Raw genomic sequence first — 24,863 nt, 5'->3', positions numbered from 1 at the left:
CAATCTTTTTCATCCAATTTTACCAAAATGTATGTAGTAGAAGGGTAATAAGGGCAAATGGAGTGAATGGGCCTGATTCACAAAGCGGTGCTAACAGTTAGCACCCTGGTAAAAAGCCCTTTATCATGCCTAAACTCAGTTTAGGCATGATAAGTTTAGGTGTGATAAGTTTAGGCGTGATAAGTTTAGGCGTGATAAGTTTAGGCGTGATAAGTTTAGGTGTGATAAGTTTAGGTGTGATAAGTTTAGGCATGATAAGTTTAGGCATGATAAGTTTAAGCACCAACTGGGTTAGCACTGCAGTGCACAGCTGATCAAAAGTTTTGCGCTAGCAAAGTCTGGTGCACTTTGCATAGAGTTTAATGGCGCTGCTTTGCGTGCGGGACTTTGCATGCGATCTAAACGTATCTAAACTTAGCATGCCTAAACTTAGCATGCCTAAACTGAGTTTAGGCATGATAAAAATGGTTATCACGCCTAAAGTCTCTAACTGGGTTAGCACCGCTTTGTGAATCGAGCCCAATATGTTGAAGGGATAATTCAAACAGTTCCCTTATATTACATAGAAATGGTAAGATTGGATGAAACAGATTGGATCATCAGTGGGCACCATTACTCTCAAAACACTCCTCTCCAGACAAGCCTATAATTTGCTGGAGGTAGCTTTGGAGGTTCACTGCTCCATCCCCGGTGTCTCCTCCTCTAATGTCTCCAACCCTCTACCCTCTAGAGCAGTGGTTCCCAACCTTTTTCAAGCCGTGATACATCACGCCAAACGTTCACATCTCCGTGACACGCTATTGCTGGCAACTGCTAATAAGTGGCTGCCACTGCTGCAGGCATAGTTGCAGCTGCTAATCAGTGTCATCTACTACTGCTGACATAGTGGCAGCTGCTGGCACAATGGCTGTTATTGCTGCTGGCACAGTGGCCGCTGCTAATCAGTGGCTGTTACTGCTGCTGGCACAGTGACTGCTGCTAATCAGTGGCGGTTACTGCTGCTGGCACAGTGGCCGGCTGCTGATCAGTGGCTGTTACTGCTGCTGGCATAGTGGTGGCTGCTAATCAGTGGCTCTACTGCTGCTGGCACAGTGGCAGCTGCTAATCAGTGGCTGTTACTGTTGCTGGCACAGTGGCGGCTTCTAATCAGTGGTTGCTGCTGCTGCCAAGCTACAGGAGTGTGGTTGAGGACGTACACAGCCGGTTCAGGTGTGCTTTGGGAAAACAAAAACTCACCAGATGTTACATACATACACAGCAAATATGTGAGACAATCAGACTGTTTCACCAACATGCCTGTTGTGCTCTGGAACTGATCTAACAATGATCTAGATTAACTTCCTGGCAGGAAGTTATGAATGAGCAGAAATAAGGTTGTAAAGTTAAAAAGTGCATCCCTTCAATGTGTTCCAGAATCCTACATACATACACATGACATTACACACACACACACATTCTTTATCTCTGTATAATGAATGGGCCAGTACAGTAATGCTACACAAAGAGATGCTGGAAATATTGCTTCTAGATATCCAAAGACTTCTAAATAAGTGCAGAGCCAAGCAGTACAAATCAGTATAAACTAGCTATGCTTTACTATGCTATGCTCTGCCTCCCACTTCACCTCTACTCTGTGTCACTGCATCCTCTGTGTTCCCGCTTTGGCTCCTATTTAGCCCTGTAGCTGCTGCTGTAACTCCTCATCTGCTCTGTTTGTATAGAGCAGGACTACAAAAAAATGGCCAACTATGTCCACGAGTGTGGACTCCGACGGCCATTTTCTTGTAGCCCTCATTACAAACAGAGCAGAAGAGGAGTTACAGCAGCAGTTGAGAGGCTAAATAGGAGCCAGAGCGGGGACACTGAAACTGCGGCGACACATACCAGCAGCTGCCGCGACACATGAATGTGTCGCGGCACATGGGTTGGGAACCGCTGCTCTAGAGTGTAAGCTCACAAGGGCAGGCCCCTCCCCCAGTGTCTCCACTCCACTACTCTCTAGAGTGTAAGCTCGCAAGGGCAGGCCCCTCCCCCAGAGTCTCAACCCCACTACCCTCTAAAGCAGCAGTCAGGAACCTTTTTGGCTGAGAGAGCCATAAACGCCACATATCCGCCGGACAGCGGAAGTGTCAGACACGTCTTCAGCTTCTCTTGGGCTTCAGCAACATCAGCAATTTCCCCAAGGGCTAGACAGGAGAAATACTGACTAACAGCTTGTACAATTAGCTAGCTGTTATGATCGCTTCTGAAGCGTTTACTGCTGACTGCAGTGGTATTGCAAACCAAGCAGTTCTAATGTCATTACATGCATTTGCTTGCATAGTTTGGTTTGCACTTAAACTAGTTGCTGATTCCATCTGCAGTCGCTCTGAAGTTAATGACAGTTTAATATGCTTTTGTGTAAACAAACATTGTCTGCTGCAATGGAGGGGCAATCCCTTTCCTGCAGGCTGCATATCATTGTCTGCCTTTTCCTGCTATCAGCCTGTGATTAATTACCATTCACTTGTGTGGGAATCTGCAGGTCTGCTCCCATTGGATGACCTCAGTATAAAGAACTGCTTCCTGCAATGCCTCATGGGCTACCATAGTCTCAGATCCTGTCTGTTACTCTGCTCGTGCCCCACCTCGTTCCTAGACCGTGTGGACTGCGCTGACTCCTGCGAAGGGGCCAGCGAGTCCTCCTAGTTCTGCTCTTGTTTCTAGAAGTTGTTACTTTGCTTGTCTTGTGTCATATATTGGTTCATCGCCAATATATACGCATACTTGCACGTTTATTATTTTCCTTGTATTCGTGTTACGTTGATACATCAGTGTCGCTGATATATACGTACACGAACTGTTTATATCCTGTGTTCCGTTAGTCAGCGTTACAGCACGCTGAGCTAGTTATCCTGTTCCTGGTCCTGTTTGTGGATTGCGTTCATCTCTGCGAAGAGATAGCGAATCCTTCTGAGTCCTGTTCCCTGTATTACTCCAGTCTTAGTCAGAGTTCCTGCTTATGTCATATGTCGGTTCATTGCCGATATATACATATGTTAGTCAGACGTTACAAATAGTTTCATTGATAGCTGTAATTGTAATACGCTAGGAAATCATACTTATTGTATATTTATCTGTGTTACGTTCATCTATCTTATTCCTGCTATTTGCTGACTATCCTGTCCTGTCTTTGTGAGGCACGCCATCGCTGCAAACGCGTTGGCTACCTCATTCCAGTCTGTTTTATTGTGGACGCTTGCTGTCACTAAGTAGTGGCTAGTTAAGCAAGCGTTCATTCTGTCTACCTGTCCTGATCTCCTCAGTCCTGGTTTATGCGCTCAGCGCTACTTTGCGCTGAGACGTTATTACGAAAGTGTTGTTTGTGGCTGTCCGGATCTGCACCGGCTCTGTGCACCACAATCTCCTATTGGAGTCAGTCCTCTCCTCCACTAAACTGGGGATATCCTGATTCCTTGTGCTGGTGTGTGTACCTCCTTCACGTCAGCTTATGTGTTGCATGCTGACTGTGGAGAATACACCTCCAAGCTTAACACTAGCTGACTTGGGGGATGATTCACTTTGTAGCATGAGATCCCCGCACTTTGGCCCAATAAGAGGCCTGTCAAGTGACAGGCAACCTATTGGGCCAATCAAAGTGCGGGGATCTCGTCCTACAAAGTCACTGGACCTGACAGGGCCCAGGGTGGGACAATTGGAGCAGCTGTTCGTTTTGGGGTAGCGTGAGTAAGTTAGTAGTGCATGCTACAGCAGTAGTGTGCCTACTCTGAAAATGTTATTTGCGCTGTTTGAGCAATGTAGCTTAGTGAATCAATCCCTACTGATTTGTCTGTGAGCCAGATGAAGCCTACAAAAGAGCCACATCTGGCTCCCGAGCCATAGGTTCCCTACCACTGCTCTAGAGTGTAAGCTCGCAAGGGCAGGCCCCGCCCCTAGTGTCTCCACCCTACTACCCTCTAGAGTGTAAGCTCGCAAGGGCAGGCCCCGCCCCTAGTGTCTCCACCCCACTACCCTCTAGAGTGTAAGCTCGCAAGGGCAGGCCCCGCTCCTAGTGTCTCCACCCCACTACCCTCTAGAGTGTAAGCTCGCAAGGGCAGGCCCCGCTCCTAGTGTCTCCACCCCACTACCCTCTAGAGTGTAAGCTCGCAAGGGCAGGCCCCGCTCCTAGTGTCTCCACCCCACTACCCTCTAGAGTGTAAGCTCGCAAGGGCAGGCCCCGCCCCTAGTGTCTCCACCCCACTACCCTCTAGAGTGTAAGCTCGCAAGGGCAGGCCCCGCTCCTAGTGTCTCCACCCCACTACCCTCTAGAGTGTAAGCTCGCAAGGGCAGGCCCCGCTCCTAGTGTCTCCACCCCACTACCCTCTAGAGTGTAAGCTCGCAAGGGCAGGCCCCGCTCCTAGTGTCTCCACCCCACTACCCTCTAGAGTGTAAGCTCGCAAGGGCAGGCCCCGCCCCTAGTGTCTCCACCCCACTACCCTCTAGAGTGTAAGCTCGCAAGGGCAGGCCCCGCTCCTAGTGTCTCCACCCCACTACCCTCTAGAGTGTAAGCTCGCAAGGGCAGGCCCCGCCCCTAGTGTCTCCACCCCACTACCCTCTAGAGTGTAAGCTCGCAAGGGCAGGCCCCGTTCCTAGTGTCTCCACCCTACTACCCTCTAGAGTGTAAGCTCGCAAGGGCAGGCCCCGCTCCTAGTGTCTCCACCCCACTACCCTCTAGAGTGTAAGCTCGCAAGGGCAGGCCCCGTTCCTAGTGTCTCCACCCTACTACCCTCTAGAGTGTAAGCTCGCAAGGGCAGGCCCAGCTCCTAGTGTCTCCACCCCACTACCCTCTAGAGTGTAAGCTCGCAAGGGCAGGCCCCGCTCCTAGTGTCTCCACCCCACTACCCTCTAGAGTGTAAGCTCGCAAGGGCAGGCCCCGCTCCTAGTGTCTCCACCTCACTACCCTCTAGAGAGTGTAAGCTTGCAAGGGCAGGCCCCGCCCCTAGTGTCTCCACCCCACTACCCTCTAGAGTGTAAGCTTGCAAGGGCAGGCCCCGCCCCTAGTGTCTCCACCCCACTACCCTCTAGAGTGTAAGCTCGCAAGGGCAGGCCCCGCCCCTAGTGTCTCCACCCCACTACCCTCTAGAGTGTAAGCTCGCAAGGGCAGGCCCCGCTCCTAGTGTCTCCACCCTACTACCCTCTAGAGTGTAAGCTCGCAAGGGCAGGCCCCGCCCCTAGTGTCTCCACTTCACTACCCTCTAGATCAGGCTTTCTCAACCAGGGTTCCTTGAGGACTCTGCAGGGGTTCCTTGGCATTTTACCCCATCGTCAGGGAAGTATAATAGAGCACACTATAATAGGTGGTACTGTAACAAGAAGCACTAAATTGGGGGGTCAGGAGACAGTATAATGAGTGGCAGTGTAATAGGGAGATAGTGAAGTTAACAACCTAACCTATTTAAAGACCACGCCTCCTGAAAAATAAATGTAGGGGTTCCTCGAGACCAAAACATTGTTTGCAGGGGCAGAGCCGGGACAAGGTCCTCCAGCACCCAAGGCTGAGACACCAAAGTGCGCCCCTCCATCCTCCCACCCAAGCCATCATACACTGATTGACTGACTAACAGGCGCCCCAGGGGCCCCAACACCTTAATCTGTACTTATCTGGCTTGCAGTCACTGCCATGTATCCCCTTTCCTTATTTCTTTCTGCTTCAAACACAATTAGGAATGACAGCTGAATGAATTCTGCGTCCCCTCCTACACTGCGCCCTGAGGCTGGAGCCTCTCCAGCCTATGCCTCGGCCCGGCCCTGTGCAAGGGTTCCTTGAGATCCAAAAGTTATTTACAGGGTTCCTCCATGGTAAAAAGGTTGAGAAAGACTGCTCTAGAGTGTGAGCTTGCAAGGGCAGGCCCCGCCCCTAGTGTCTCCACCCCACTACCCTCTAGACCAGAGGTGCCCACACTTTTTCGGCTTGTGAGCTACTTTAAAAAGTTAGCAAGTCAAAATGATCTCCCTATGTACAACTTGTATATACAGAATGGAAAATGTAGTGGGGTCGGATCTACCATAAGTCCTTTGTGATCTACCGGTAGATCGTGATCTACCTAATGGGCACCCATGCTCTAGAGTGTAAGCTTGCAAGGGCAATGACCTCCTCCTAGTGTGTCCTACTCTGCTGTAATTTATGATATGAACATGTACCAGTATTGGGGATGTCTCCACCACACATCAGCCATGTCTGTACTTGTATTGCTGGATGTCCTGATTGTGCAGAGTTATGAACCTCTCCTGTATCCATGCTCCCCACTATTTGTCTTGTACTATGTACAGCACAACGGAAGATGTTGGCATTATATAAATGACGCATGTATATGATGTCAGGTACATGAGACAGGTGCTCACAGTGAGAATGCAGAGAAATCACATGACCTGTGCCAGGTGAGCTGCTTCTACACTCACCACAGACCATGGGGGGGGGGGGGGGGGGCAGGTGGCAGACCGAGGTCAGCGGTGCTAGGTTCATGTTGAAATCTATTGGAAATCGGTGGGCAGTTTGTGGACAAGCAATAGATTCCTCTCTATCATATGGTCGATCTGGTGGCCATGGAGTAATGTATAGACACCTTCAGGTCCACAAGAGTTGCTGTAGCAAATACCTGCAGTGACTCCGGCAGTGTGCATTTGTGGCGCAGAAATCGTGGCATGTTTGCATCCACATCGCTGTGCGTCTCAGAGGGGAGCGTGCGTGTTCATGCTGTATCGGGGGCTTTATGTGCTAACGCTTAGCGCACAGAGATGCCTGCAGCGGTATGTTCAGTGGGAACACTATAATGGGGTAACCCCAGGTCCGCCACCACTCGGGACCCTCAACCGGATGATACAGCTCAGGGGACTTTCCATCTATATGCACCAGTGTAAGGAAATACAGTGGTGTGAAAAACTATTTGCCCCCTTCCTGATTTCTTATTCTTTTGCATGTTTGTCACACTTAAATGTTTCTGCTCATCAAAAACCAATAACTATTAGTCAAAGATAACATAACTGAACACAAAATGCAGTTGTAAATGATGTTTTTTATTATTTAGTGAGAAAAATAACTCAAAACCTACATGGCCCTGTGTGAAAAAGAAATTGCCCCCTGAACCTAATAACTGGTTGGGCCACCCTTAGCAGCAATAACTGCAATCAAGCGTTTGCGATAACTTGCAACAAGTCTTTTACAGCGAATATATAAAGTCAGCGCAGGTCTATAGTAATACAGCTTTCATCATTTTTTGGTATACAGGATCTTCGAACAAAAGGGTAAAGAAGCAAGGCTTACCAGATTCCAACAACCCACATTATAAGGTTGTAAACGAGTTTGATAGGTGGTCCGCAGAACTTTCAAATGGTGTCGTTTCACCAGCGATGTTGCACACTACAGATTCCTCCGGAATATAGTAGATATCCTGAGATCGCAGAGACTCACCAAAGGGGAGTCCAGTAGGATAGTGACATGAAAGAGATGTACGGCACATCTAAGTGTAAACCGTCTTTATTACATAACAAGTAAAACAATTAAAAACAAGGATAAAGGAAAACTCACATACGGGGCCCGTGCACTGGGAACCCCGAAAAAGTAGCGCGCATAAAATGGTCAATAGAAGACCTCAAATAAAATGGTGCCGCCTGTCGCCTTCCCGACCGGTTTCACAATCTTGCGTCATCAGGGGAGGTCATCCCCTGATGACGCAAGATTGTGAAACCGGTCGGGAAGGCGACAGGCGGCACCATTTTATTTGAGGTCTTCTATTGACCATTTTATGCGCGCTACTTTTTCGGGGTTCCCAGTGCACGGGCCCCGTATGTGAGTTTTCCTTTATCCTTGTTTTTAATTGTTTTACTTGTTATGTAATAAAGACGGTTTACACTTAGATGTGCCGTATATCTTTTTCATGTCACTATCCTACTGGACTCCCCTTTGGTGAGTCTCTGCGATCTCAGGATATCTACTATATTCCGGAGGAATCTGTAGTGTGCAACATCGCTGGTGAAACGACACCATTTGAAAGTTCTGCGGACCACCTATCAAACTCGTTTACAACCTTATAATGTGGGTTGTTGGAATCTGGTAAGCCTTGCTTCTTTACCCTTTTGTTCGAAGATCCTGTATACCAAAAAATGATGAAAGCTGTATTACTATAGACCTGCGCTGACTTTATATATTCATTGCTTGTGTGGACTTTTGGACATTGTCCTTCTCGGCTGCGGTCGCCTTCTGCCTTGGCGCTGACACTTGTTTTTTATTTAAGTCTTGTACAGCGCTCTGGAGGAATTTTGGCCCACTCATCTTTGCAGAATTGTTGTAATTCAGCTTTATTTGAGGGTTTTCTAGCATGAACCGCCTTTTTAAGGTCATGCCACAACATCTTAATAGGATTCAGGTCAGGGCTTTGACTAGGCCACTCCAAAGTCTTCATTTTGTTTTTCTTCAGCCATTCAGAGGTGGATTTGCTGGTGTGTTTTGGGTCATTGTCCTGTTGCAGCACCCAAGATCGCTTCAGCTTGAGTTGACAAACAGATGTCCGGACATTCTCCTTCAGGATTTTTTGGTAGACAGTAGAATTCATGGTTCCATCTATCACAGCAAGCCTTCCAGGTCCTGAAGCAGCAAAACAACCCCAGACCATCACACTACCACCACCATTTTTTACTGTTGGTATGATGTACTTCTACGCCAGATGTAAAGGGACACGCATCTTCCAAAAAGTTCAACTTTTGTCTCGTCGGTCCACAAGGTATTTTCCCAAAAGTCTCGCCAATCATTGAGATGGTTTTTTTTATCAAAATTGAGACGAGCCTTAATGTTCTTTTTGCTTAAAAGTGGTTTGCGCCTTGGATATCTGCCATGCAGACCGTTTTTGCCCAGTCTCTTTCTTATGGTGGAGTCATGAACAATGACCTTAATTGAGGCAAGTGAGGCCTGCAGTTCTTTAGATGTTGTCCTGGGGTCTTTTGTGGCCTCTCGGATGAGTTTTCTCTGCGCTCTTGGGGTAATTTTGGTCGGCCGGCCACTCCTGGGAAGGTTCATCACTGTTCCATGTTTTTGCCATTTGTGGATAATGGCTCTCACTGTGGTTCGCTGGAGTCCCACAGCTTTAGAAATGGCTTTATAACCTTTACCAGACTGATAGATCTCAATTACAGTACTTTGTTCTCATTTGTTCCTGAATTTCTTTGGATCTTGGCATGATGTCTAGCTTTTGAGGTGCTTTTGGTCTACTTCTCTGTGTCAGATAGCTCCTATTTAAGTGATTTCTTGATTGAAACAGGTGTGGCAGTAATCAGGCCTGGGGGTGACTACAGAAATTGAACTCAGGTGTGATAAACCACAGTTAAAGAGACTCTGAAGCGAGAATAAATCTCGCTTCAGAGCTCATAGTTAGCAGGGGCATGTGTGCCCCTGCTAAACCGCCGCATACGCGCCGCTAAACGGGGGTCCCTTCACCCCCAAACCCCCCACTGCGACACTTGGTCGCAGACTTGGTCGCTCCTGGAGGCAGGGCTAACGGCTGCAGCCCTGCCTCCATTCGCATCTATCAGCCGCGCATCGCCGCCTCTCCCCCGCCCCTCTCAGTGAAGGAAGACTGAGAGGGGCGGGGGAGAGGCAGAGATATGCGCTGACAGACGCGCGTGGGGCAGGGCAGCGGCGGTTAGCCCTGCCCCAATGCGGAAGCGCTCCCCCGCATTACGGAGGGGATTTGGGGGGACAGGGACCCTCGTTAAGCCACGGGATAGCGGCGGTTTAGCAGGGGCACACGTGCCCCTGCTATATATGAGGTCTGAAGCGAGATTTATTCTCACTTCAGAATCTCTTTAAGTTACTTTTTAACAAGGGGGGCAATCACTTTTTCACACAGGGCCATGTAGATTTGGAGTTTTTTTTTTCTCACTAAATAATAAAAACCATCATTTAAAACTGCATTTTGTATTCAATTACTTTGACTAATAGTTAACGGTTTTTGATGAGCAGAAACATTTAAGTGTGACAAACGTGCAAAAGAATAAGAAATCAGGAAGGGGGCAAATAGTTTTTCACACCACTGTACACAGATACAGGGGATGAACACGCTAGGAAACCTGTGCTCAGCCAATCGTCAGACATGTCTGTATGTTCCAGTATCAGTGGTGGGAGAGCATGGAAGGACACAGCAAATGAGGGCCAGTTCACACTATGCCAGGGTGGCAGCGCATCCATGTCAGGTGGTCCATGCCGGTTCTGCTGCACTGGGGGAGGTTGTGACCATTCTAGAGTCTTCTCCAGAAACATGAAGACATTATTCACCTATATAAATGTTGGTGTCCTCTTCCTCCCCCCTTCGTTTCAGGGCGGTGTCTTTCTTCACAGGAGGCGGAGCATCTGTAGGCTTCTTGCCCTTCCCTCTGGCGGAGCCCTTGGCACTGGTTGACTTGGCTTTGGCACTCTTTATTGGCTTCTGTTTGAGCTTGTCCTCCGAGGCCTGGAAGAGAAAATGTGTAATTTAACAGAATAAGTGACAAGGACATCATTGGAGAAGACTTCAATTGATAACATTATTGGGGAGGATCTCCTGTGAGGAGGACATTATAAGAGATCTGCCCTCCGTATATATCATCACAGGGCGGCTGTCAGAGGCGGTTATGGGAAGCGTGTGGCGTGGAACGCGTCCCAGATGCAGACTTGTGTTTGTCTCTTCTAATTCATCTGTACACAACAGTCAATCTTATCCAGGCCCAGCTCTGTGTTTATTCTCAGCCCCCTGACATATCCCAATCCGACAGCTCACAGCTTCCGAACGTCTGACAGAGCGCAGGACGCCCTCCGCTGCTGACCGCTCTGCATATTGCTAGATTAACTGGTTACACCGGGTCACCTGATCTGCATATTGTGAGATAACTGGTTCCACTGGGTCACCTGATCTGCATATTGTGAGATAACTGGTTCCACCGGGTCACCTGATCTGCATATTGCCAGATAACTGGTTCCACCGGGTCACCTGATCTGCATATTGTGAGATAACTGGTTACACCGGGTCACCTGATCTGCATATTGCCAGATAACTGGTTCCACCGGGTCACCTGATCTGCATATTGTGAGATAACTGATTCCACCGGGTCACCTGATCTGCATATTGCCAGATTAACTGGTTCCACCGGGTCACCTGATCTGCATATTGTGAGATAACTGGTTCCACCGGGTCACCTGATCTGCATATTGTGAGATAACTGGTTCCACCGGGTCACCTGATCTGCATATTGTGAGATAACTGGTTCCACCGGGTCACCTGATCTGCATATTGTGAGATTACTGGTTCCACCGGGTCACCTGATCTGCATATTGTGAGATAACTGGTTCCACCGGGTCACCTGATCTGAATATTGCCAGATAACTGGATCCACCGGGTCACCTGATCTGCATATTGTGAGATAACTGGTTCCACCGGGTCACCTGATCTGCATATTGTGGTATAATTGGTTCACCTGGATCACCTGATTAGCACATTGTACGATGATTGGTGCCTCAGTTCACCTGATCTGCATATTGTGGTATAATTGGTTCCCTCATATCACCTGATCAGCACATTGTGAGATAATTGGTGCCTCTCTCACCTTTCCCTCGGCCTCACGTCTCTGCAAATCTCTCTGCTTGATGTTCAGGAATTGGAACTTCAGCAGTTTGGCGATGAGGGGGAGGGGCAGCTTCTCGCCGCTGTCCAGAAGGGATTTCGCTGCTTCAGCCACCTGCAGAGACAAGAGATGCAGTCCTCATTACAGTCACATTACTGCCAGCAAAGAGTCATTATCAGGATCTGCGGTGACTTTCACGCTGCGGCTGCTCCTCCCACCAGTAACCGCCCCATGCTTGTGTCCGGCCCCTGCTTAAATGAATGGCATAACTTAGCATAAGTCACATTGCTAATTCAGGGGGCGGAGCTGTCTCATGATGAGCGGGTTTAGGTAGGGATAGGGGAGGTGGAAGCAGAAGAGAAGTCTTGGATGCAGGAATGTGTGTAGATGTGTGTAGAGGATTACAGCAAACGATACTCCCAGAGGCTATAGGTGGAATTGTATCTGAAAAATAATAGGTTTTGTTGAAAATAAAAAATATTCTGCAACTTGGGGTGAGCAACTCTTAAACATTTGCTAATAAAATGACCATCCAGGTTACTAGCAGCTGTGTATAGGTATTCCATAAATCCCAGTACGCTAAGAATCACTCTGCAAATGTCACACTGGCAATGTCCCTGCCTACTATAATCAAGGACTGACATCTTCTGCAGCACTGTACAGAGTACATAGTCATGTCACTGACTGTCCTCAGAGGAGCTCACAGTCTAATCCTACCATAGTCATAGTCTAATGTCCTACCATATTATTATTATGTATTTATATAGCACTGACATATTCTGCAGCACTTTACAGAGTACATAGTCATGTCACTGACTATGCTCAGGGGAGCTCACACTCTAATCCTACCATAGTTATAGTGTAATGTCCTACCATATTATTATTATTATGTATTTATATAGCACTGACATCTTCTGCAGCACATTACAGAGTACATAGTCATGTCACTGACTGCCCTCAGAGGAGCCCACACTCTAATCCCACCATAGTCATAGTCTAATGTCCTACCATATTATTATTAAGTATTTATATAGCACTGACATCTTCTGCAACACATTACAGAGTACATAGTCATGTCACTGACTGTCCTCAGAGAAGCTCACAACGAATCCTTACCATAGTCATAGTGTAATGTCCTACCATATTATTATTATGTATTTATATAGCACTGACATCTTCTGCAGCACATTACAGAGTACATAGTCATGTCACTGACTGTCCTCAGAGGAGCTCACAAACTAATTCTAGCATAATCATAGTGTAATGTCTTACCATATTATTATTATTATGTATTTATATATCACTGACATCTTCTGCAGCACTTTACAGAGTATATAGTTATGTCACTGACTGTCCTCAGAGGAGCTCACAGTCTAATCCTACCATAGTCATAGACTAATGTCCTACCATATTATTATGTATTTATACAGCACTGACATCTTCTGCAGCACTTTACAGAGTACATAGTCATGTCACTGACTGTCCTCAGAGGAGCTCACACTCTAATCCTACCATAGTCATAGTCTAATGTCCTACCATATTATTATTATGTATTTATATAGCACTGACATCTTCTGCAGCACATTACAGAGTACATAGTCATGTCACTGACTGTCCTCAAGAGGAGCTCACACTCTAATCCTACCATAGTCATAGTCTAATGTTCTACCATATTATTATTATGTATTTATATAGCACTGGCATCTCCTGCAGCACATTACAGAGTACATAGTCAAGTCACTGACTGTCCTCAGAGGAGCTCACACTCTAATCCTACCACAGTCATAGTCTAATGTCCTACCATATTATTATTATGTATTTATATAGCACTGACATCTTCTGCAGCACATTACAGAGTACATAGTCATGTCACTGACTGTCCTCAGAGGAGCTCACACTCTAATCCTACCATAGTCATATGAAAGTGGCTGCCAGCATTTGGAGATCAGATGATTGGCAGTTTCATGAACCAGGTAATCAGCAGATTAGCAGTAAATGTAGTAATTTCTGCAGAGTGCATATTAATAAGCAGACCCCACATTGCTCAGTGTGCCTGTATCTCCAGCGAGGGATGAGTCGGACATTAAGCTGTTAATGTCCTCCTGTCCTGCCGGTAATGATGACCCCTCAGTATGATCAGGCGGGGGGGGGGGCATCCAGCCAGCAATATGGCGGTGCAGCCTGGGGGGGGCGCTCTGCCGCTATAAAGCGAGCCAATTACCGTTTAGAGGAGCGGAGCGGTCGTTGGGCTCGGCTCCCCAGCGCTGCGGCCTAATTGGGGTGAAATCAGGGTATCGGGTTTCCTGCGGGTGACGACAGCTGCGCTCTCCAGATGTGTGGCACGGCCGGCCCGCGTTTTATGCGCTCGACTTTTACGGCTCGGCCTTTTTTTACGGCGTGTTTCCACCAAATTTCATACAAGCCGCTAACATCTGGCCGCGTCTCCTCCGGGCCCTGTATCCACTTTATTTACTGTGAAATGACTCAAATAATCGAAAAAAATCGCCAATAAAAAGCCGCTTACGGATGCTTGGCGGCACTGTGGGGGTCCCTCCTCCGGTGGTGCGGGGGGGTCTCCGGCGGGGGTGGGTCCCTTCGCCGGTGGGGGCCGGGGGGTTGGTGTCGGGGTCTCTCCACCAGTGGGGGCCGGTGCGGGGGTCTCTCCTCCGGTGGGGGGCGGGTTAAGATTCCCCCCGGGGACGGTTCTCATCTCGTCCTGACCCCCCCGACCTTTGTTGCTGTTTTTTATTCCCGGGCAGAGTTTGGGGGTTATACGTATAAGCGGAGGATAAATGAGGTGATGTGAACGTCCTGACAGCCCCCCCCCCCCCCACACCATCTTCCCTTCCTTGTAGCAATTAGGCCCGGCTGCATGTGGTGTCGATTTCTGCTGCGGAGGATGGCGGCTGCGCGGGGACGCCTGCCAGAGGTTAGCGCGGTGCAATCGCATTACTGATCAGGACGCCTGCCAATCTCCAATCACGCTACTTCCCCACACCTCCGGAGGCCGCCAGATCGACAGCTGCAGAGAGCGGCGATACGGCACCCGCGGGGTTAACCAGGGGCCTGCCAACATCAAAACCAGCAAAACAAAAACTCCGACCGGTCAGAATAAACTGCAAACTTGTGTGGCTGCAGCTGATGTTTATTCCTGTACTAAAGGGTTACTCTGCCCAGATATTATATATTAGTGGCGGTGCCTGGAAATGTATGGCTTCTACTGCCTCTCAGACTCTGACCGGGAGATCTCTACATTCCTGAGTTCCCAGCTTTGTACACCTGCTGCACCCATTCCCAGGGGTTACTCTCCTCCCCCCAGATTCTTCAGTCTCTAAGGGACTATTCTGGTGAGTTCTATGCCCTCCTAAGTTCCCAGCTCTGCAAACCTGCTGCACATATTACCAGAGGCTCCTCCCCCTGCTGGATGCTTCTGTCTCTTAGGGACCCTTCTGGTGACATCTATACACTACTGAGTTCCCAGCTCTGCACACTTGCTGTCCCCCCCCCCCCCCCAAATGGATTCCAGATACTCTATTTTCTCTTCACATCTACGAAAATTCAAGTAACTGGCATCCACCACATATTAGCTATAGACAGGATTAGATTGTGAGCTCCTCTGAGGACAGTCAGTGACATGACTATGTACTCTGTAATGTGCTGCAGAGGATGTCAGTGCTATATAAATACATAATAATAATATGGTAGGACATTAGGCTATGACTGTGGTAGGTTAGATTGTGAGCCCCTCTGAGGACAGTCAGTGACATGACTATGTACTCTGTAAAGTGCTGCAGAAGATGTCAGTGCTATATAAATACATAATAATAATACTATGGTAGGACATTAGACTATGACTATGGTAGGATTAGATTGTGAGCTCCTCTGAGGATAGTCAGTGACATGACTATGTACTCTGTACAGTGCTGCAGAAGATGTCAGTGCTATATAAATAAATAATAATAATATGGTAGGACATATGACTATGGTAGGATTAGACTGTGAGCTCCTCTGAGGACAGTCAGTGACGTGACTATGTACTCTGTAATGTGCTGCAGAAGATGTCAGTGCTATATAAATACATAATAATAATATGGTAGGACATTAGACTATGACTATGGTAGGATCCGATTGTGAGCTCCTCTGCGGACAGTCAGTGACATGACTATGTACTCTGTAATGTGCTGCAGAAGATGTCAGTGCTATATAAATACATAATAATAATATGGTAGGACATTAGACTATGACTATGGTAGGATCAGATTGTGAGCTCCTCTGAGGACAGTCAGTGACATGACTATGTACTCTGTAATGTGCTGCAGAAAATGTCAGTGCTATATAAATACATAATAATAATATGGTAGGACATTAGCCTATGACTATGGTAGGATTAGAGTGTGAGCTCCTCTGAGGACAGTCAGTGACATGACTATGTACTCTGCAATGTGCTGCAGAAGATGTCAGTGCTATATAAATACATAATAATAATATGGTAGGACATTAGCCTATGACTATGGTAGGATTAGAGTGTGAGCTCCTCTGAGGACAGTCAGTGACATGACTATGTACTCTGTAATGTGCTGCAGAAGATGTCAGTGCTATATAAATACATAATAATAATATGGTGGGACATTAGACTATGACTATGGTGGGATTAGAGTGTGAGCTCCTCTGAGGACAGTCAGTGATATGACTATGTACTCTGTAATGTGCTGCAGAAGATGTCAGTGCTATATAAATACATAATAATAATATGGGAGGACATTAGACTATGACTATGGTAGGATTAGATTGTGAGCTCCTCTGAGGACAGTCAGTGACATGACTATGTACTCTGTAATGTGCTGCAGAAGATGTCAGTGCTATATAAATGCATAATAATAATATGGTAGGACATTACACTATGAATATGGTAGGATTAGATTGTGAGCTCCTCTGAGGACAGTCAGTGACATGACTATGTACTCTGTAAAGTGCTGCAGAAGATGTCAGTGCTATATAAATACATAATAATAATATGGTAGGACATTACACTATGAATATGGTAGGATTAGATTGTGAGCTCCTCTGAGGACAGTCAGTGACATGACTATGTACTCTGTAAAGTGCTGCAGAAGATGTCAGTGCTATATAAATACATAATAATATGGTAGGGCATTAGACTATGACTATGGTATGATTAGAGTGTGAGCTCCTCTGAGGACAGTCACTGACATGACTATGTACTCTGTAATGTGCTGCAGAAGGTGTCAGTGCTATATAAATACATAATAATAATATGGTAGGACATTAGACTATGACTATGGTAGGATTAGAGTGTGAGCTCCTCTGAGGACAGTCAGTGACATGACTATGTACTCTGTAATGTGCTGCAGAAGATGTCAGTGCTATATAAATACATAATAATATGGTAGGACATTACACTATGACTATGGTAGGGATTAGAGTGTGAGCTCCTCTGAGGGACAGTCAGTGACATGACTATGTACTCTGTAATGTGTTGCAGGAGATGTCAGTGCTATATAAATACATAATAATAATATGGTAGTACATTAGACTATGACTATGGTAGGATTAGAGTGTGAGCTCCTCTGAGGACAGTCAGTGACATGACTATGTACTCTGTAATGTGCTGCAGAAGATGTCAGTGCTATATAAATACATAATAATAATAATATGGTAGGACATTAGACTATGACTATGGTAGGATTAGAGTGTGAGCTCCTCTGAGGACAGTCAGTGACATGATTATGTACTCTGTAATGTGCTGCAGAAGATGTCAGTGCTATATAAATACATAATAATAATATGGCAGGACATTAGACTATGACTATGGTAGGGATTAGAGTGTGAGCTCCTCTGAGGACAGTCAGTGACATGACTATGTACTCTGTAATGTGCTGCAGAAGATGTCAGTGCTATATAAATACATAATAATAATATGGTAGGACATTAGACTATGACTATGGTAGGATTAGAGTGTGAGCTCCTCTGAGGACAGTCAGTGACATGACTATGTACTCTGTAATGTGCTGCAGAAGATGTCAGTGCTATATAAATACATTATTATAATATGGTAGGACATTAGACTATGACTATGGGAGGATTAGAGTGTGAGCTGCCCTGAGGACAGTCAGTGACATGACTATGCACTCTGTAATGTGCTGCAGAAGATGTTGTGCTATATAAATACATAATAATAATATGGTAGGACATTAGACTATGACTATGGTAGGATTAGAGTGTGAGCTCCTCTGAGGACAGTCAGTGACATGACTATGTACTCTGTAATGTGCTGCAGAAGATGTCAGTGCTATATAAATACATTATTATAATATGGTAGGACATTAGACTATGACTATGGGAGGATTAGAGTGTGAGCTGCCCTGAGGACAGTCAGTGACATGACTATGCACTCTGTAATGTGCTGCAGAAGATGTTGTGCTATATAAATACATAATAATAATATGGTAGGACATTAGACTATGACTATGGTGGGATTAGTCTGTGAGCTCCTCTGAGGACAGTCAGTGACATGACTATGTACTCTGTAATGTGCTGCAGGAGATGTCAGTGCTATATAAATACATAATAATAATATGGTAGGACATTAGACTAGGACTATGGCAGGATTAGAGTGTGAGCTCCTCTGAGGACAGTCAGTGACATGACTATGTACTCTGTAATGTGCTGCAGAAGAGGTCAGTGCTATATAAATACATAATAATAATATGGTAGGACATTAGACTATGACGATGGTAGGATTGGAGTGTGAGCTCCTCTGAGGACAGTCAGTGACACGATTATGTCCTCTGTAAAGTGCTGCAGAAGATGTTGTATTCAGCATACAGTGTTTGTGGCGGTGGTGGGAGCATATGGCGTGGTTGCTAGGTGGGGGTGGGGGGCTGTTTATTGGCGGGGTGCAGCAGAGCTCGGCACCTTGTACTCCCCTCTGTCAGTTAATCCCCCGGCCCCCTGATTGTAACCACATCACGCTGCACTCGCTGTTCACAAACAAGAAACAATTTGCTCAGAAATGTGTTTCTAATTTTCTGTTTTGTTTTTCAGAGCAGCCAGCCGGAGTACAATTTGTTTCTGTGAAGAGCTTTCATCCCGATCGCTCCGCCAAGCGCAGATTCCTGACAGACCGTTAGAATATCCGAGAGGGAGGATTTGATAACAATCTGCCGGCGATTCCATCGATGAACCCCCAGCATTGGATACACCCCCATCTGCCGGTCTCACCTACAAGGCCACTGCGGCGAGGACCCCTTCTCTCAGACCTCACACAGAGGGGGCTGAACATCTGCTGGGGTTTTATATCTGTTTGTAGCCCTGTTGTGAAGAATTTGCTCACTTCCTGTTGTGTCATCAGAGATAGGAAGTGAGCGGCTTAGCTCCCAACTGTCCCTCTTTGGTAGCCCTGTCCCTCTTTCCTCCTCATTTGTCCCGCTTTCCATGCAAATATATATATTTATCTACAAAAAAAGTTTGATCAGTGGCATAGCTAAGGAGCTGTGGGCCCCGATGCAAGTTTTACAATGGCCCCCCCCCAAGCACTCTATACATAACAATTGATACGGCGCACCATAACCTGCCAATGGCAACTACAGTGTCAGAGGTGCAAGAAGGGAATGGGAAACAGTTTATTCATGATCACCACTATTCAAAGTATCTAGAGAAGTGATTATTATGAGCACAGGACCAATAGAGAGCTAATACTGTAGTTGAGGGAGGGCCCTTCGGCTTTCCGAGTTCCTCTGGCCCAAGGGCCCCGATGCGTTTGCAACCTCTGCAACCCCTATTGCTACACCCCTGTGTTTGATTGACTCTAAACTTTATTCCCATCGTTTAAATTGATATAATACTAATTTTAAAATGTTAATATGAAGGAAAATGAACCGGATAGAAAGGACCAGTGTGGTTTGAATTATAAAACAACATATTTTTTCTTTTGAAATCTTTATGGTATGCGTGACTAGGGGGTGTGATAGGGGCGTGATCAGGGGCGTGGCTTAAGTGTCCCTCTTTCTCATCTCAAAAAGTTGGGAGGTATGGAGTGGGAATCACTTAAAGGAATGCACAGAAAACAATAAAAACATGACTGTGACCCCTCCCCACATTAGCTAAACCTAAAAATAAAAGTGTATCAGAAGCTGAGCTGTAACTTTAGTGTGTGATGGAGAAAGTTTTGGCTGTGGTTTTTGGTTAGGCTGGGAGCTCACGTGTCTTGCAGCAAAGCATGCGGTTTAAGACATGTGCGTTTCTGCGTTTTTCATCGCGTTGACATTTTTGCATTTATGCTTTTGTATGCGGTTGCACTTGTGTTTTTCAGATAAGATACTCTGACTCCGCTGACTTAGGTATTACTGGATTAGCCTTATGCTTGTTCCAGGGTTTTGACTCAGACACTACTTATGCCATAAAAATCAACAGGGTTGCCGGGCAACTGGCATTGTTTAAAAGGAAATAAATATGGCAGCGTCCATATCACTCTCAACCCCAGGTTCCCTTTAAACAGAACATGTGGGCCATAGACAGATATATAGAGATAGATAGATAGATAGATAGATAGATAGATAGATAGATAGATAGATAGATAGATAGATAGATAGACAGACATGATAGGAGATTGACAGATCGAGAGATAGAATATAGATAGGGGGTGGGTAGATACATAGATAGAGAGAGAGAGAGAGAGAGAGAGAGAGAGAGAGAGAGAGAGAGAGAGAGAGAGAGGAGATAGAGACAGACAGACAGATAGATAGATAGATAGATAGATAGATAGATAGATAGATAGATAGATAGATATGGACAGACAGATAGATAGATGGATATGGATATGGACAGACAGACAGACAGACAGACAGATAGATAGATAGATAGATAGATAGATAGATAGATAGATAGATAGATATGGATAGATAGAGATAGATAGATAGATAGATAGATAGATAGATAGATAGACATAGATAGATAGATAGATAGATAGATAGACATAGATAGATAGATAGATAGATAGATAGATAGATAGACAGATATGGATATATAGATGGATGGATGGATGGATGGATAGATATGGATGGCTAGATGATAGATAGATAGATAGATAGATAGATAGATACTGTAGTTAGATAGATAGATAGATAGATAGATAGATAGATAGATAGATAGATAGATAGATAGATAGATACTGTAGTTAGATAGATAGATAGATAGATAGATAGATAGATAGATAGATAGATACTGTAGATAGATAGATAGATAGATAGATAGATAGATAGATAGATAGATACTGTAGATAGATACTGTAGATAGATAGATATGGATAGATAGATAGATAGATAGATAGATAGATAGATAGATAGATAGAGAGAGAGAGATAGATAGAGAGAGATAGATAGATAGATAGATAGATAGATAGATAGATAGATAGATAGATAGATAGATAGACATGCAGAGAATCATTAGGAGGACAGACAGAGGGCTGTGGGTCTGGTGGGGGTTCTCATGCTGCTAATAATTATCATATCATCCATCAGACGTGTAATTTTGGCTCATGTACAGTTCCCATTCGCAGTCCCCCCTCCTCCTGCTTCCATGTTGGGGGCCCCCTGATGGGAACATCTGCCTTCCACTGAGGCCTGGGAGAAGCTGGCCAATTCCTTCCATATGACGGGGATTAGAGGCTGCGCCAGGGAGCGATTGCACAGACGTAGATGTCGGCATAGCGTAACACTTCATAAAGGGCCCTAATAATCAGGACAACGCAATGTGTGCCTGCCTAGTGTGCCTCATCATCGCCCGGCCACTCTCTAAACACGGGCAAACAATTCTCCACCTGTCTCCTGAGCTCCGCCTACTGCTCCACCCATAACTAAAATCCACAGAGCACACTGGAGCTCTGCAGCCTCTGCCCTCCCAGCAGCTGATTGGCTGTCTGCCTCCTGAGCTCCGCCCACTGCTCCACCCATAACTAAAATCCACAGAGCACACTGGAGCTCTGCAGTCTCTGCCCTCCCAGCAGCTGATTGGCTGACTGCCTCCTGAGCTCCGCCCACTGCTGGCTGGTTCTCCGGTCACAGAAATATGTCAGCATTGCTTTCCATCCCGCCAGGCTGATATCCAATAGCCTGTTATGATCAGACATTGCTTACATTATATCCTGAAATATAGATACTATACGGAGTGTCCTCTCTGCCTGCCTGACCCACAATTCCCTTCCTGCCTCAAGTCCCCACTCACACGCTCAACAGCGGTCTTTTATGCAGCACAATTATCAAACAAGTTGAAACAACCAGAAAAAGTTGCTTGCTATTGTTCACATAACTGATAAGACGTCAATCCAACAGTTGGAAAAAAAAAACAAAAATGACTTTCTGTTTAATCCTAGAATTCCCATGACCTGCGCCCCCAAAATGATTGATAAACTGTGATAAATAATGTGAACTATCGGAGCTGAATTCACCAAGATCTCGAGTGTAGACAATTTTTTTTTATAGTTTGGATGAGGACATGAAATATTGTATTTAAAGGGACTCCGAGCAGTGCAGCAACTATGGAAAGATGCATATTATTTTAAAGCTCTCTTTCTCCTCTTTCCAATGATATATAATCCGCCGCCCTACGCCTTTTAGTTTTCGCTATTTTCGCGATTGAATTTGCTGCGGCCGCGATTTCGATCGCAAAAAAAAGAAAAAACTAAAAGGCGTAGGGCGACGATTTAGGTGTCGCCAGAAAGAGGAGAAAGAGAGCTTTAAAATGATATACATCTTTCCATAGTTACATTGTGTTACACAGGGCGACTTTTTCTGCTGAATGGAGCTGCTGACTTTGGAGAAAAGTCGCCCTGTGTAACACAATGTAACTATGGAAAGATGGATATCATTTTAAAGCTCTCTTTCTCCTCTTTCTGGCGACCCCTAAATCGTCACCCTACGCCTTTTAGGTTTCTCTATTTTCGCGATCGAAATTGCGGCCACGGCAATTTCAATCGCGAAAATAGCGAAAACTAAAAGGCGTAGGGCGGCAGATTATATATCATTGGAAAGAGGAGAAAGAGAGCTTTAAAATGATATGCATCTTTCCATAGTTTCTGCACTGCTCGGAGTCCCTTTAACCACTTCAACTTTCAGTCGTTTTCATTTTATGCATCCGAGCAATGTTCACCTGCCATTCATTAGCCTATAACTTTATCACTACTTATCACAATGAACTGATCTATATCTTGTTTTTTCAGCCACCAATTAGGCTTTCTTTGGGGGGGGGGGGACATTTTGCTAAGAGCCACTTTACTGTAAATGCATTTTAACAAGAAGAATAAGAAAAAACTGAAAAAAATCATTATGTCTGAGTTTTCGTCTATTATAGTTTTAAAATAATACAAGCCTCAATAATTAAAACCCACGTATTGTATTTGTCCATTTGTCCCGGTTATTACACCATTTAAATTATGTCCCTATCACAATGTATGGCGCCAATATTTTATTTGGAAATACAAGTGAATTTTTTCCGTTTTGCATCCATCACTATTTACAAGCGTATAATAAAAAAAAAAAAAAATAGAAATATTTCATCTTTACATTGATATTTAAAAAGTTTAGACCCTTAGGTAAATATTTACTTTTTTTATTGTAATTTTTTTTGTTTGTTTTTATTAAACATTTTATGTGGGTATTTTTGGGAGGGGGGTATGTACATAGTATTTTTTTATGTAAATATATGTGCATTTTTATTTTTTTGTTACATTTGGATGTAGTTTTACTTTTTGGCCACAAGATGGCAGCCATGAGTTGGTTTACATGACGTCACTCTAAGCGTACCATGTACGCTTAGAGGGACGTAGGGGGATGCAAGAGGCAGAAAAAGCGAGGCTTCCGAGAGAAGCAGTCACTTTTTCTGCAGGGGAGAGGAATCAATCATCGGGCACCATGTCCCGATTGATTGATTCCTGGGCTAACGATCCGCGGCCGGGAGCACGCGGGAGCGCACATGGCCTCCTGGACGTAACTTTTACGTCCAGGAAGCTTAGATGGTTAAAGAGAAACCGTGACCAAGAGTTGAGCTTCATCCAAATCAGTAGCTGATACCCCCTTTCCCATAAGAAATCTATTCCTTTTCACAAATGGATCATCAGGGGGCGCTGTATGGCTGATATTGGAGTGAAACCCCTCCCACAGGAAACTCTGAGGACCATGGTACTCCTGGCAGTTTCCTGTCTGTGAACCTCGTTGCATTGTGGGAAATAACAGCTGTTACAGCTGTTCCCAACTGCCAAAAAAGCAAGCAGCATCTCCTTCCAGTGACGTCACCTGCCAGCAGTAAAAATGTCACCATGTGATAAATGTCAGAATGTAAATCAGGGAGAGGAAAGATTTTACAATGGGCAAACACTGACTAAATCATTTATACATAATTATTGTAAAAATGAAGCACTTTTTTATTACATTATTTTCACTGGAGTTCCTCTTTAAAGTACAATGATCACAAAACATTAGCATTAAAACACATCCATATAAACATACATGTCTCCCAGTGGTGTAAAATGCAATATAAATTATTATTATATTTTTTATGTTGCTGTCACTTACAATAGGTAATAAAAATCCAACATATCTGTCAGGTTTTGCAATAGTCTATCTCCTCATAGGGGGATTCTTTATTTATATACAAAAGCCCTGAACTAGTGATCAGTCCAACTGCCAAATTACAGAGCAAAGGAGTAAGGAAGCTGGATTAAATCTATGATCCGCCCCAGGGACTGCTTTTGTAAAGAATAAAAGGAGATACAGAGAATGCCCCATGAGGAGATGGACTAGTTCAAAATCTGTCAGATTTTAGTGACTGCAACATAGGAAATTTACAATTTTTTCGCAATAGTCCTTTAAGCAAAAAAAACAAAAAAATCCCTAATTTTAGATGTGTTTTATTTTGTCTGAAATATCCCAAATTTACCTTATACAGAGAAGAGGAAAAGACAGGTTTAAACACCCGGACACTTTAAAGAAGAAAATGAATGGCAGGAGATCTGCCACAGACGTGTGGTCACTGTGTTGTGTAACCGTCCTTGTGAGAAGGGCCCAGGTTCCTAGGGGGCCCTGGACAGTTGCCCAGTTTGCCCTATGGAAGCACCAGCCCGGATTATAATACATCACAGGATTTGCTGGAGGTCGTTTGGGCGTCGCCGAACATCGACTTTTATCTACGTTTATCTACTTTTATCTTTACCCCAATGCCGGGGA

At 45.3% G+C, this 24,863-nt stretch overlaps 1 protein-coding gene across 1 annotated transcript in view; it reads right to left on the bottom strand.

The window, feature by feature from the left end:
* SPAG17 (sperm associated antigen 17) overlaps nucleotides 1-24,863 on the bottom strand; it is a 311,336-nt gene that overhangs the window by 124,903 nt on the left and 161,570 nt on the right. Inside the window, exons 4-5 of the mRNA XM_068270990.1 lie at nucleotides 11,608-11,739; nucleotides 10,304-10,478 (exon numbers count right to left, since the gene is read on the bottom strand). Coding sequence (XP_068127091.1) covers nucleotides 10,304-10,478; nucleotides 11,608-11,739 — 307 coding nt within the window. The remainder of the gene's footprint in view (nucleotides 1-10,303; nucleotides 10,479-11,607; nucleotides 11,740-24,863) is intronic.

Source organism: Hyperolius riggenbachi, chromosome 2 (genome assembly GCF_040937935.1).
Source record: "Hyperolius riggenbachi isolate aHypRig1 chromosome 2, aHypRig1.pri, whole genome shotgun sequence".
Lineage (NCBI taxonomy): Eukaryota > Metazoa > Chordata > Amphibia > Anura > Hyperoliidae > Hyperolius > Hyperolius riggenbachi.
The sequence above is the reverse complement of the archived record's forward strand: the minus strand, read 5'-3'. Positions and strand labels throughout refer to the sequence as shown.